Raw genomic sequence first — 15,321 nt, 5'->3', positions numbered from 1 at the left:
ATGGAGACACTAAAGCACACACAGGGTATGGGTTGGTGGTTGCTGGGAATCAGAACAGAGATAATGACGACTCAGGAGAAAGAGAGCAGGCTTGAAGGAGCAAAGAGCTGGAGGAGGTGAGAGGTGGTGTATTAGTTAACTACTCCTGTGTAAAACGCTACCACAAGCCTGCGCAGTGACTCGCGCCCATAATCCCAGTACTTTGGGAGACCAAGGTGGGAGTATCGCTTGAGCCCAGGAGTTTGAGACCAGCCTGGGCAACATGGCAAAACCCCCTCTGTACAAAAAATACAAAAAGTAGCCAGGCATGATGGCATGCACGTGTAGTCTGAGCTACTCAGGAGGCTGAGGCAGGAGGATCACTAGAGCCTGTGAGGTCAAGGCTACAGCGAGCCATGATTGCACCGCTAAGCTCTAGCCTGAGAGATAGGGTGAGATCCTGTTAAAAAAAAAAAAAAAAAAAACCCAAAAAACCACCACCACCACCACCACCAACAACAAAAACTATTACCTATTACCCACAAAATTAGTGGCTTAAAACAATCCATGGCCGGGCACGATGGCTCATGCCTGTAATCCCAGCACTTTGGGAGGCCGAGGTAGGTGGATTGCTTGAGCTCATGAGCTCAAGACCAGCCTGGGCAACAGTGAAACCCCATCTCTACAAAAAATGCAAAAATTAGCCAGGTGTGGTGGTATGTGCCTGTGGCCCCAGCTACTCAGAAGGCTGAGGTAGGAGGATGTCTCAAGCCCAGGAGGCAGAGCTTGCAGTGAGCTGAGATTGAGATCGAACCACTGTACTCCAGCCTGGCGGATAGAGCCAGACCTTGCCTCAAAACAAAACAAAAAAAAATTCCTTACATCTGTCTCAGTGGGTCACGAGTCGGCTTACTTGGGTCCTCTGCAGGGCAGCACTCAGAGCTGGCCAGGCCTGCAGTCTCCTCTGAGGTTCAGGTGGGGAAAGAGTACGTGTAGCCTTCAGCCCCTGTGGCTATCAGACTGTGGTCCTCAGTCACTTGCAAGCAAGGCTGCCCTCAGTTCCTTGACACGTGAGCCCCCCAGCAAGGATACTTGCTTGCTGAAAGCCAGAAAGGGAGAGAGAGGCTACCACAATCTTTTCTCTTTTTTTTTTTTTTCGAGATGGAGTCTTGCTCTGTCTCCCAGGCTGGAGTAAAATGGTGTGCTCTCCACTAACTGCAGCCTCCGCCTCCCGGGTTCAAGCAATTTTCCTGCCTCAGCCTCCCAAGTAGCTGGGAGTATAGGCACATTCCACCACGCCTGGCTAATTTTTTGTATTTTTAGTAGAGATGGGGTTTCACCATGCCGGCCAGGCTGGTCTCAAACTCCTGACCTTGTGATCCACCCACCTCAATCTCCCAAAGTGCTGGGATTACAGGCATGAGCCACCGTGCCTGGTCCCACAATCTTATATAACATAATCACATCCACGTAATCACATAGATCCACCACCTCTGTTCTATCCTGTTGGCTAGATCCAAGTCACAGTCCCACCCACACTTAAGGAGAGGGAATTACACCAGGGTGTGAATATTAGGGGGTGGGAATCACAGCGGCTGTCTTAGCGCCTGTCTACCACAGGAATTCCCCAGAAGAGTACCTAGTACACACAAATATTAACAGCAGCAATAATAATGGCTAATGTTTTATGTGCACTCACTACCTGTGAGGCACTCAGAGTCCTCAGCATGTGTGTTATCAGCTCATGTAACCCCACACAGCCCTGTGAGATAGTTGTGATGCACGTGAGGAAACAAAAGCAAAAGGAGATTCAGTAATTTGTCCAGAAATTGGTGAATGCTGGAAGCAGAGTTTGAATCCAGTTTTTTTTTTTTTTTTTTTTTTTTGAGACAGGCTCTCACTCTGTTGCCCCGGCTGGAGTCTGGCACCATCTCAGCTCACTGTAGCCTCCACCTCCCAGGTTTAAGTGATTCTCCTGCTTCAGCCTCCCGAGTAGCCAGGATTACAGGCATGTGCCACCATACTCAGCTAATTTTTGTATTTTTAGTAGAGATGGGGTTTCACAATATTGGCTAGGCTGGCCTCAAGTGATCCTCCCGTCTTTGCCTCCCAAAGTGCTGGGATTACAGGCATGAGCCAGCGCACCTGGCCAACTTAGAGGAATATCTAGTTATAAGACCTATAAAGACTCACTTCTCAAACTGGCCTCTACAGACCCCTGAGTGCATGGAAGCGTGCCATTGAAAGCCAGAGGACAGACAGGGCACTGTTTCTCCAAGTATACCCAATGGACTGAATAAATCAGTCACCCAGTCACCAGGGAGTAGTTGACAATGCATAGTCTACACATCTGCTTCAGTAGGCCTAGATCAGGAGCTTAGAATATGCTGGAGAAGCTTAGGAACACCTGTTTGAAAAGTCTGCAGCAGGCTGTAGTGGTGGCTCATACCTGCAATGCCAGCACTTTGGGAGGCCGAGGTGAGTGGATCACTTGAGGTCAGGAGTTCAAGATCAGCCCGGCCAACATTGCAAAACCCCGTCTCTACTAAAAATACAAAAATTAGCTGGTGTGGTGGTAGGCACCTGTAATCCCAGCTACTTGGGAGGCTGAGGCAGGAGAATCGCTTGCACCCTGGAGGTGGAGGTTGCAGTGAGCCAAATCTGTACCATTGCACTCCAGCCTGGACAACAACAGTGAAACTCTATCTCAAAAAAAAAAAAAAAAAAAAAAGGTCCGGGTGCGGTGGCTCACGCCTGTAATCCCAGCACTTTGGGAGGCTGAAGCAGGAGGATCACAAGGTCAGGAGATCGAGACCATCCTGGCTAACAAGGTGAAACCCCATCTCTACTAAAAATACAAAAATTAGCTGGGGATGGTGGCTGGCGTAATTTTTACAAGAGAGTGGAGGGCCCAGCAAGCTCAGTCGGTAGAGCATGAGACTCTTACATGCGAGTAAAGTTTATTTTTAATTTATTTTGCCTTTCTCTCTTTTTTTTTTTTTAAATGGAGTCTCGCTAATTCACTCCATTCTCCTGCCTCAGCCTCCTGAGTAGCTGGGACTACAGGTGTCTGCCACCACCCCCGGCTAATTTTTTGTATTTTTTTAGTAGAAACAGGGTTTCACCGTATTAGCCAAGATGGTCTTGATCTCCTGACCTTGTGATTAGCCCACCTCGGCCTGCCAAAGTGCTGGAATTACAGGCATGAGCCACTGTGCCCAGCTTTTTTTTTTTTTTTTCTTTTTAAAGAAAGGGTCTCTCCAAGCACAGTGGCTCATGCCTATAATCCCAGCACTTTGGGAGGCCGAGGCAGGCAGATCACCTGGGGTCAGGAGTTCGAGTCCAGCCTGGCCAACATGGCAAACCCTGTCTCTACTAAAAATACAAAAATTAGCCAGGGGTGGTGGCATGCGCCTGTAGCCCCAGCTACTCAGAAAGCTGAGGCAGGAGAATCACTTGAACCCAGGAGGCAGAGGTTGCAGTGGCCAAGATTGTGCCACTGCACTCCAGCCTGGGAGACCGAGCAAGACTTTGTCTCAAAAAGGAAAAACAAAGTTGCCAGGCATGGCGGTGGGTGCCTCTAGTCCCAGCTACTTGGGAGGCTGAGGCAGGAGGATTGCTTGAGCCCACAAGTCCAACCTAGGCAACACAAAGAAATCTGCATCTCTATTAAATAAAAAATTTAAAAAGAGGGTAAAATCACAGCCTTTGGAGTCAGACTGACCAGCCTGGGTTCTAACTATGGTTCTGCCTCTTCGAATTGACTATGTGACCATGAGCAGGTTACTTTGTTTTTGCAGCCTTTTTGTAGAAATAGGAAGAGCACTTGGCCTGATCAGACTCTTCTGATCTTTAGTAGACATGAGCCAGGCATGCTGGACACCCTGCAGTATTTGGGACAGTCCTGCAAAACAGATCATTGTTCCATGTCCTGCACAACTTTCTAATGTCCTATGAGTTATTTACATGAGTGGAAAACCTGTTGATAGTTATGAGCTGAAAACCCTAACTCAGTTATGTAAACACATTACATTATATACAGTTTTAGCGTATACTGACTTTTCCAGGAATGTGGCTAAATGTTAATCAAAGGAAGAATTTTCCTTATATGAGTTCAGATCTTTACAAGGAGTCATTCACCATTCACAAGATCATGTCTCTGAAGTTAACATGCCTGTATTAGTCTGAATTTAAGAGTGGTCCAGGGCCAGGCTCACACCTGTAATCACAGCTGCTTGGGAGGCCAAAGTGGGAGGATCACTTGAGGCCAAGGGTTCAAGACCAGCCTGGCAACATAATGAAATTCCATCTGAAAAAAGAAAAAAAAAAAAAAAAAGAAGGAAAGAAAGAAGAAAAGCAAACAAAAAAGAGAACAGTCCCACTTCACAATGACCATTTCAGATGTCTTCTAGTGTGATCCTGACCAAGGTTGTGCACATGGAAATGTAGATTTCTTTTTTTTTTTTTTTCTTGAGATGGAGTCTTGTTCTGTCACTCAGGCTGGAGTGCAGAGGTGCGATCTCCACTTGCTGCAGCCCTCCCGAGTTCAAGTGATTCTCCTGCCTCAGACTCCCTAGTGGCTGGGATTACAGGTGCACAGCATCACCACAAATGGCTAATTTTTGTATTTTTAGTAGAGACGGTGTTTCACCAGGCTGATCTGGAACTCTCCACCTCAAGTGATCCACCTGCCTCAACTTCCCAAAATGCTGGGATTACAGGTGTGAGCCACTGCGACCGGCCAAGATTTCACTATTATATTATTATTATTTATGATTATTATTTTAGTAGAGAGAGAGTTTTGCCATGTTGCCCAGGAAGGTTTCCAACTGCTGGACTCAAGCGACAAACTGCCTCGGTCTCCCAAAGTGCTGGGATTACAGGCACGCCCGGCCTATGTCTTTTTTGTTTTTTTTTTAAGAGGGAGTCTCGCTCTGTCGCCCAGACTGGAGTGCAGTGGCTGGATCTCGGCTCACTGCAAGCTCTGCCTCCCGGGTTCACGCCCTTCTCCTGCCTCGGCCTCCCCAGTAGATGGGACGACAGGCGCCCCCCACCACGCCTGGCTAATTTTTTGTATTTTTTAGTAGAGACGGGGTTTCACCCTGTTAGCCAGGATGCTCTCGATCTCTTGACCTCGTGATTCGCCCGCCTCGGCTCCCAAAGTGCTGGGACGACAGGCGCCCCCCACCACGCCCGGCTAATTTTTTATATTTTTAGTAGAGACGGGGTTTCACCGTGTTAGCCAGGATGGTCTCGATCTCTTGACCTGATTCGCCCGCCTCGGCCTCCCAAAGTGATGGGATTACAGGCGTGAGCCACTGCGCCCGGCGGCCTACGTCTTTCTTTTGAGGCCACCCCTTCTTCCCACCTCTAAGCGTTCCAGAATCCACAATGATTTATTCGTCCGAAAGAGCAGGGGAGTGAGGGGGTCTGGTTTCTGAGGGTGCTGGCGGAGCAACTGCAGTTCGTGGTCTACGGCGGTCATGACTATCGACACACGGTGGCGCTGTTGAGGCTCGGTCCTGTGCGTTCCAAGAGCTCTGGAAGAAGTTGCAGGGTTCTCACCTCCCACGCAGCCACTGCACTTCGAAGCACAACCAGTGAGTCAGGGAGGCAGGGCCAGAAAGGAGTTTGGCATTACTGGATAAAAATCAGCCTTAATTTACATCCCCTACGTGCGGCTAAATGTTAAAATGGAGAGATCTGGGCCCTAGGCTTCACACCACCTACATAGCATCAATGCCTGGATGTCAAACTTAGCCAGAGCTGCGTATTGTTTTCATCTTCACCCGTCCTCAGGAATCTCCCATCCCAGCATATGGCATCACTATTCTCCCAGCTCTTCAGTCCAGAGAACTGGAAGTGTCATTGATTCTTCCCTTGCCTTCATGCCGCACGTCTAGCCCATCTCCAAGTGCCGTGGAATCTGTCCACTTCTCCCCATTCCCACAGCCGCTCCTCATGACCAAGCCCTCACCATTGCTTGCCTGACTGAATCCACTCCTGCCTCCAATAAGCTCCTCTGCAGGCCACAGCTGGAGGGACCTCCTTAAACATAAACCGTCCGGGCACGGTGGCTCACGCCTGTAATCCCAGCACTTTGGGAGGTCGAGGCAGGTGGATCACCTGAGGTCAGGAGTTCAAGACCAGCCTGGCCAACATAGTGAAACCCTATCCCTACGAAAAATACAAAAATTAACTAGGCATGGTGGCACACATCTGTAATCCCAACTACTGGGGCGGCTGAGGCAGGAGAATTGCTTGAACCCAGGAAGCAGAGGTTGCAGTGAGGGGAGATCCTGCCACTCCACTCCAGCCTAAACAACAGAGCAAAATTCTGACTCAAAAACAACAACAACAACTGCCAGGCACGATGACTCATGCCTGAAATCCCAGCACTTTGAGAGGCCGAGGCAGGCGGATCATGAGGTCAGGAGTTTGAGACCAGCCTGGCCAACATAGTGAAACCCGGTCTCTATTAAAAATACAAAAAATTGGCCGGGCGTGGTGGCTCAAGCCTGCAATCCCAGCACTTTGGGAGGCCGAGACTGGCGGATCATGAGGTCAGGAGATCGAGACCATACTGGCGAATACGGTGAAACCCCATCTCTAATAAAAAATACAAAAAACTAGCGGGGCAAGGTGGCGGGTGCCTGTAGTCCCAGCTACTCGGGAGGCTGAGGCAGGAGAATGGCATAAACCCGGGAGGCGGAGCTTGCAGTGAGCTGAGATCCAGCCACTGCACTCCAGCCTGGGCAACAGAGCGAGATTCTGTCTCAAAAAAAAAAAAAAAAATACAAAAAATTAGCTAAGGTGTGGTGGTTGGCAACTGTAATCCTGGCTACTTGGGAGGCTGAGGCAGAATTGCTTGAAGCCGGGAGACAGAAGTTGCAGTGAGCTGAAATCATGCCACTGCACTCCAGCCTAGGCGACAGAGCGAGACTCCATCTCAAAAAAAAAAAAAAAAAAAAAAATTATAATATCATATTACTTAAGATGGGATAAAGGTGAATTTGATCAGGTATGATAAGGTTGGGGCTCCCAAGAGGTACTAAGGTCAACAAGGGTGAAAAAATGGCACGACTTAGTCCTTAGTTGGTTTGCCCTAATATTTGTAGAATGGATGGATGGATGGATGGATGGGCATACGAATGGATAGAAGGATGGACATTCTGGGCCACAGGCTGGAGTGCAGTGGCACAATCTCGGTTCACTGCAACCTCTGCCTCCCAGGTTCAAGAGATTCTCCTGCCTCAGTCTCCTGAGTAGCTGGGACTACAGGAGAATGCCACCATGTGTGGCTAATTTTTTGTATTTTTAGTAAAGACAGTATTTCACTATGTTAGCCAGGATGGTGTTGATCTCCTGACCTCGTGATCCGCTGGCCTCGGCCTCCCAAAGTGCTGGGATTAACAATTGTGAGCCACCGCGCCCGGCCATGGGCCTCCTGTTTTCAGACCAGACTTCTTTCCTGGACTGAATTCATCTCAGGGGCTGTCCCTCAGCCTTGCGTGGGCAGCTCTGATCCACCTCCAGATCTTTCTGCTGAATCATGTCAAGAGTTAGATTAGGATACTGACTTTCCCCACCTCCACCCCCACCCCTAAAGGCCCCAGGGCCGCATACACAAATAGATTCACATCCTCTCCTCACTACTTTCTTTGCCAAGATCTCAGGCTATAGCACTTTAGAGCTTTCCAAAAGCTTCCCGTTACACCCTAATCCCAGAATGACCGCTAACTCACCTCACCTTTGCATAACTCAGAGGAAGTATTCAACAACAATCATAATAATATTCAGCCAGTGCTTGCTTTGGGCTCAGTGCAAATCCTTCTCAGGAATTATCTTTTCATTTAAAAAGGTCATCTTAGGTGGTCTGGGGCCTGCAGACCTAGGAGGGTATGACTTCTTAACAATTAAATCGCTGCCTTAACCACCTGGCAAATCGTCATTTGGAGGTTTGTTCAGATTTATGTATACTGATTTAAAACATGAAACTAGACGCATGCCTGGACTAACACCGCCATCTGTGGGGTGGGGGTAGGGAACAAGTGTGGAAGCCTGTGATGCAAGAGCTGCAAGAAATCTGTTTGGGCCGGGTGTGGGGGGCCCATGCCTGTAAACCCAGCACTCTGGGAGGCTGAGGCGGGTGAATCACGAGGTGAGGAGATCGAGACCAACCCCGTCTCTACTAAAAATACAAAAAATTAGTCGGCGTGGTGGCAGGCGCCTGTAGTCCCACCTGCTTGTGAGGCTGAGGCAAGAGAATGGCGTGAACCCGGGAGGCGGAGCTTGCGGTGAACTGAGATTATGCCACTGCACTCCAGCCTGGGCAACAGAGCGAGACTCTGTTTCAAAATAATAATAATAATAATATAAAAAAATCTCAAGGGCTGGGTGCAATGGTCCATGCCAGCAATCCCAGCACTTTTGGGAGGCGGATGGATTACTTGAGCTTAGGAGTTCAAGACCAGTCTGGGCAACATGGTGAAACCTGATTTCTACTAATAATACAAAAATTAGTCAGGCATGGTGGGACATGCCTGTAATCCCAGCTACTGGGGGGTCTGAAGCACAAGAATCACTTGAACCCAGGAGGTGGAGATTGCAGTGCGCCGAGATTGTGCCACTGCACGCCAGCCTGGCTGACAGAGTGCAACTCTGTCTCAGAAACAAACAAGAAAAAGCTTTTAAAAAAGAAATCTCACCAGGTGCGGTGGTTCACACCTGTAATCCCAGCACTTTGGGAGGCTGAGGTGGGCAGATCACCTGAAGTCGGGAATTGCAGACCAGCCTGATCAACATGGAGAAACCCCTGTCTCTACTAAAAAAACACAAAATTAGCCGGGTGTAGTGGCGCACGCTTGTAATCCCAGCTACTTGGGAGGTTGAGGCAGGAGAATCGCTTGAACCTGGGAGGCAGAGGTTGCAGTGAGCCAAGATCGCGCCATTGCATTCCAGCCTGGGCAACAAGAGCAAAACTCTCTCATAAATAAATAAATAAATAAATAGTAGAAATTGGGTGACTCCAAAGCCTGTGTCTTTCTGCTACCATAGGGAGAAGGGAGAACAAGACACCAGGAGGTCCTTTTTTTTTTGAGACAAAGTCTTACTCTGTCACCCAGGCTGAAGTGCAGTGGTGCCATCTCGGCTCACTGCAACCTCTGCCTCCTGGGTTCAAGCAATTCTCCTGCCTCAGCCTCTCAAGTAGCTGGGATTACAGGTGTGCGCCACCATGCCCAGCTAATTTTTGTATTTTTAGTAGAGATGGTGTTTTGCCATGTTGTCCAGGCTAGTCTTGAACTCCTGACCTCTGGTGATCCACTCGCCTCAGCCTCACAAAGTGCTGGGATTACAAGTGTGAGCCACCGTGCCCTGCCAGGAAGTCCTTTTTGACATTGGTTCCATCTCATCTTCTGCCATGGCCCTGTGCTCACTGCCTATTCATAGAGTCCCACAGACCCACTTTGCCCCCACCATTAAAGTCTTCTGTCCTGTAGACTCCTAATTGCTGTCAGCTTTTAAACATGAACTCAGCTAAGAGACTAGACCATTGGCCTGGGGGGGAAGAAAAAGAGAAAGCAAATTGGGCAACTGCTATGTGCTGAGCAGCCCAATCACTGCGCCCAGCAGGGGGTCTCCCATACCTCCTCTCATTAATGACCACAAAGACACCCTAAATCTCCCGGCTTATGCCCAGGCTGGTCTCCAACTCCTGAGCTCAAGCGATTCGCCCACCTCAGCCTCACAAAGTGGTAGGATTGTAGGCGTGAGCCACTGTGCCTGGCCACCACAATCAATTTTAGAATATTTTCATCACCCCTAGAATAAACCCCATACCCGTTAGCGGTCACTCATTTCCCCCAACCTTGCCTGGCCCCTAGTAACCATTAATCTAATTTTTATTTCGATGAATTTGCCTATTCTGGATATTTCATATAAATGGAATCATCCAGTATGTGATCTTTTGTGTCTGGCTTCTTTCATTCAGCATGATTTTTGTTGTTGTTGTTTTGTTTTGTTTTGTTTTGCTTTTTTTGAGATGGAGTCTCACTCTGTTGCCCAGGCTGGAGTGCAGTGGTATGATCTCTGCTCACTGCAACCCCTGCCTCCCAGGTTCAAGGGATCCTCCTGCCTTAGCCTTCTAAGTAGCTGGGACTATAGGCATGCGCCACCAGACCCAGATAATTTGTATATTTTTGGTAGAGACGGGGTTTCACCATGTGGACCAGGCTGGTCTCAAACTCCTGACCTCAGGTGATCTGCCAGCCTCAGCCTCCCAAAGGGCTGGGATTACAGCCGTGAGTCACCGCACCCGGCCTCCATGTTGTCCTTTTTATTATTACTATTGCTATCCTAGTGTGTGTGCAGTGGTATCTTACTGTGGTTTTGATTTGCATGCCTTTAGTAAATACGATATTGAGCATCTTTTTATGTGTTTATTGGCCATTTGTATATCTTCTTTGGAGAAACGTCTATTCACATCCTTCACCAATGTAAAAATTGAGTTATTTGCCTTTCTTTTTTTTTTTTTTTTTTTTGGAGACGGAGTCTGTCTCTGTGGCCCAGGCTGGAGTGCAGTGGCCGGATCTCAGCTCACTGCAAGCTCCGCCCCCGGGTTCCCGCCATTCTCCTGTCTCAGCCTCCCGAGTAGCTGGGACTACAGGCACCACCACCTCGCCCGGCTAGTTTTTTGTATTTTTTTAGTAGAGACGGGGTTTCACCGTGTTAGCCAGGATGGTCTCGATCTCCTGACCTCGTGATCCGCCCGTCTCGGCCTCCCAAAGTGCTGGGATTACAGGCTTGAGCCACCGCGCCTGGCCTATTTGCCTTTCTTAATTGTTAAGATTTATATATTCTAGATATGATCTCGCTTATCAAGTTTATGATCACAGATATTTTCTTCCATTCTGTGTCTTTCACTTGCTTGATGGTGTCCACAGAAGCATAAGTCTTACATTTTGATCTACCACTTATTAACTGTAAGACCTGAGCAGGACAGATGTGGTGGCTCACACCTGTAATCTCAGCACTTTGGGAGGCTAAAGTGGGAGGATGGCTTGAGCTTAAGAGTTCCAGGCTAGAGAGAGTCATGATTGCACCACTGCACTCCAGCCTGGATGACAGAAAGGGACCTGGTCTCTAAAAGATTTTGAGTAAATTACCCTGCTTCTCTGAGCATTTCTCACCTGTAAAGTGAGCATCATGATGTCTTGTAGGTATAGGATAAAACTATAATGAGGTGAGAAACACAAAGCCCAGATCACAGGACTTGGGTAGGCTCAGGTAGAATCTATACTTAGCCGAGAATCTCATGGGAGGAAGGGAATGTCTCTGAGGGTGCAGGTCACGGGTGATCCACAGGCCTCCCCATGCCTCTTTTCCCCATTATTTCCACTGTGTGTGTTTATTGGCTCTGTCTGAATCTACTCCTAATTTCCTGATTGCTTCTTCTTCAGTGCCTAGCACAGTGCCACACCCACAGACAATGTACATCAAATATATGATGGATGAATGAATGAATGAAAAGGAAATGAAAACTCCCACCCAAGGTTGCACTCCAGCCTGGGCAACAGAGCAAGACCCTAGCTCAAAAATATCTACATATTTTTAAAGAAACTCAAAAAATTAGCCAGGTGCAGTGGTAAGCAGCTGTAGTCCCAGCTACTCAGGAGGCTGAGGCAGGAGGATTGCTTGAGCCCAAGAGTTCAAGCTGCAGTGAGCTATGATCAGGCCACTGCACTCCAGCTTGGGCAACAGAGCAAGACCCCATCTCTAAAATTAAAAAAAAAAAAAAAAAAAATCCAGGTGCTGTGGCTCACTCCTGTAATCCCAGCACTTTGGGAGGCTGAAGCAGGTGGATCGCCTGAGCTCAGGAGTTTGAGACCAGCCTGGCCAACATGGTGAAACCCCCTCTCTACTAAAAATACAAAAAAGAGCCAGGTGTGGTGGCAGGTGGCTGTAGTCCCAGCTACTCAGGAGGCTGAGGCAGGAGAATCGCTTGAACCAGGGAGGCAGAGGTTGCAGTGAGCCAAGATCATACCACTGCACTCCAGCCTGGGCAACAGAGTGACACTCTTCTCAAAAAAAAAAAAAATTAAAAAATTAAAAAATTGTTAACACTTGTCCCCACGGCAGGAAACTGAGATATTGGAGGTGGGTATGGGAAGGCTTACTTTTCAGTACACATCCTGGTATATTTTGTACCATGTGCATGTAATTGGTAAAAATTTAATTAATTTTAGTCTTCCTAATAGTGTTTGAGAACTAAAAGAGGTGACAATTTAATGTAGTGTGATAGGAATGCTAAAGTGAGTTGTTCCAAAGATCAACTTTGCCTCTGTCTGACCTTTCCCACTACAATGAACTCCAAGGTCTCAGTTCTTTTGAGCTAGGAGATTTGGGTTGTATTGTGCAAGGCTTGACATAATGGGACTACTAGGCTTGGGGATACTTTTATGAGAATTTCACTAAGAAAACAATAGTTTTAGTCTCAATCCCTTCATAGTTGGAAGCATAATATTCCTGAACCCCCTCTGCTCCCAGATATAGACAAATATTTCTTCTTCCAAAGCAGTAAAGAGGTCTAGATGAGCTGCTGGCCATTTGGGGGTGAGGGAGGCATTTGAGGGCACTAGGCCTGGTCAAGGCATAATAGGGGTATTCCCAGGAGCTACTAAAGGCTGGCTGACTGATGGGGATCCTTCAGGGCCAAGACCAGGTGGTGAACCCGCCGCTGCTGTTGCAGCCAATAGAGCATCTCCACTTTGTCACTCTTCATCTTGTCCAGGTAGCGCCGCCCCTTGAAGATCACTGGCTCGCCAAAGATTAACTCAATCTCCTCCAGGAGAGAAGCCAAAGAAGACTCCATTAAGTTGAGCTTCCTGTGGAGATGGCTTCGGATCTGATCCTCCTCCAGGAAGTGACTGGAGCTCAAGTTGGTCTTTTTGAAGAAGCGGTTGGGGTTGGAAGCTTGTCCCTCAAACCACTCTAGTCTCGCCAGCAACGCCTCCCGCAGCCGGATGGGCTTCAGGGCTCGCTCCCAGGCATTCACCAATGAAGGCAGCTGTCTCAGGCGGGCTTTGGAACTGTATTTAATGACCATGTCCACCTGGTCCTTGTCGGGGACCTCAAGCACAGACCACAGTTGTTCCAGACGCTTCTGCAGGCTCAGGATTTTGTGAGATTCTCCCAGGTGGGTGGTCTTCCCAGCTCCTAGCCTGTGCTCTAGCACAGTGTTCCAATCCCACTCTCCTGGCACAAAGTCTGGTTCTTCATCTTCTAGCAATGGGGGAGGGTGCTGAATCTCTAGGGACTCTCTGACAGGAGCCACAATCTCCACAGGAACCTCTTCTTCATGCATTTGAAAGATGACATGAAGGAAATCTGTTTCATGGTTGGTGAGGTACTTGAAGTAGTCATCCACAGACAAGGTGGTTTTCCACGAGTTCATCAAGGAGGCCTTGTTTGACCACTTCTCCCAGCTTTTGGTAGCCTGGGGTGATGGGAAGGAGGGCATCATCTCAGTATTGGACTGTAAAGTGTTTGCTCTCTGGGAGTAAAGTACAACCAGCTCAGGGTTGATGATTTGAGATTGTTTTTCTTGACGTAGAAAGGCTGAGGACAGGAAGGTCGACCAGTCTTTATCTGCTGCAGGCTCAACTAGGGGCCCTTGATCGAAATGTAAGTGGTCAGAAGAGACATGGCTCATCAACTCCTTGTAGACCTCCCTTGTAGTACTGCCAACAAAGTTATCAATATCCATTTTTTCAATGGCTTTGGGATCCAGTTCACCAGCCAGATGGTTATACAGGGCTCCGGCCCCCTCAATGTGGAAAGAGTCTAAGAAGTTTCTATCAGAGACCCGTACGGCAGCCGCCTGGACCACGACCTCATTTCTAAGCTTCAAAGTAATGGTCACTGGTTGTGGGTGAAGTGGAAAGGATTTGGGGGGCTGGAGGTCCCACTGCCCAGAGGTTTCTTCCTCCTGGAGGTTCCTCAACATCTTCTCCAGCTCCTCCAGGCGATGCCCTGCAGCTGGGTGACGGGTCACAACCCCAAGGAGAGGAGGCAGGCCTGAGTCCAGTGGTGGGTAGCGAGTCCCCTCCAACTTCATCTTCTTTATCAACTGCTTCAGATCCTCAGCCACGATGTGCCCAGTCAGCTCTGGTTTGCTCTCTGTAGCCAAGACCAGCGGGGTTAAGGGGCGAGATGGGAGTGGAGGAAGGCCCAACTCATCTACCAGCCTCCAGCCCTCACGCAGGGAGGGCATGGATTGGCCTCTCCGGAGCTCAGAGTAGAAAGGCAAGGGGGAAGCCCTGCTGGTGGGGGCCACAGGATAGCTGCGCAGCGACACCATCTGTGAGGAACTGATGTCGATTTCTCTCTTCTTTCCTGTGGAGGGTGGCCAGTGGAGAGGCTTTTTCCTCTTCAACCGAGGGATGGACTTCAATTCCTTCACTGGATCTATCTTTCCTGGCTCATTGAGAAACTCTGGTGGACGGCTGAGTTGGATGAGGTAGTTCAGGTTGAGGTTAGAGCACTGCACTTGGGCGAAGCCAGTGCTGTGAGGCCAGGGGATAGGGCACAACTTGAATGTCCCAGAGGGGCAGACAGGGCGCAGCTTGTCCACACCTCCAGAGGCCTGCTCTGCCCTCAGCAGGGCCTGGAAGTCGGTGAGCAGGCCACGGTAGACGTCGGGACTAGTGAGGAAGAGTGTGCAGTCCCTGGCAAGGCTGGCGGCCAACCGGGTGAGCGTGGCTGATTCAGTGAAGACCCCTCTGGGGGTCGACATGGTCACCAACAGGTGCAAGTAGCGCAAGAAGAGCTGCTCACTGCTCAGCAGCACGTAGGCCTCGAGCCGCTTCCGGAGCTTGTGGTTGTTTTTGTGGCTCAGACTAAGTTCGGCGGGCGGCTCCCGCCAATTGCACTTCAGCTCGTCCAGGATGACCTTGATGAGACGTAGTCGAGCCTCAGGAGGCACTCGCGCTGCCATCCCACTGCTGGAAAGCAGCTTGGCCACCTGGTTGCATAGAGACGCCACCGTCAGCTTCGCGAGAGGGAAGGACTGTAGAATCCGGCCCTCCTGCGTGGGGCGCTTCTGAGGCTCTGGGGACGTCGCCCTAGTGGGGAAGAGCGACAGCGGACGCAGCAACCGGTGGTAAAACCGCTGGAGCTCAGGCTCGTGCTTCGGAGGCTCCATCGTACAGCCTGCGGCTGCCACCGTCGGCTAACAGAAAACGGAGTGGTTACTAAGGCAACCAGGAGCCCGAGGGCCCGAGTGCGCCTGCGCGGCCGCCACCCGGCGGCTGACGGGGCAGGGCCTTGCGTGCGCACGCACTA

General features: G+C 49.5%; 1 protein-coding gene across 1 annotated transcript; it reads right to left on the bottom strand.

The window, feature by feature from the left end:
- Positions 1 to 12,336: 12,336 nt before the first annotated feature.
- Positions 12,337 to 15,297, bottom strand: CCDC87 (coiled-coil domain containing 87). The gene has a single exon (XM_007973329.3). It carries the CDS (start codon positions 15,179 to 15,181, stop codon positions 12,656 to 12,658), a length of 2,526 nt encoding a protein of 841 aa, XP_007971520.3. The 5' UTR covers positions 15,182 to 15,297; the 3' UTR covers positions 12,337 to 12,655.
- Positions 15,298 to 15,321: the final 24 nt, after the last annotated feature.

Source organism: Chlorocebus sabaeus, chromosome 1, assembly GCF_047675955.1.
Source record: "Chlorocebus sabaeus isolate Y175 chromosome 1, mChlSab1.0.hap1, whole genome shotgun sequence".
Taxonomy (NCBI): Eukaryota; Metazoa; Chordata; class Mammalia; order Primates; family Cercopithecidae; genus Chlorocebus; species Chlorocebus sabaeus.
Note: the sequence above shows the minus strand (reverse complement) of the source record. Positions and strands in the feature narration are given on the sequence as shown.

What these genes read in the sequence shown, in the direction of transcription:
- CCDC87 (XM_007973329.3), bottom strand. Translation starts at nt 15,181, where the DNA reads ATGGAGCCTCCGAAGCACGAGCCTGAGCTCCAGCGGTTTTACCACCGG.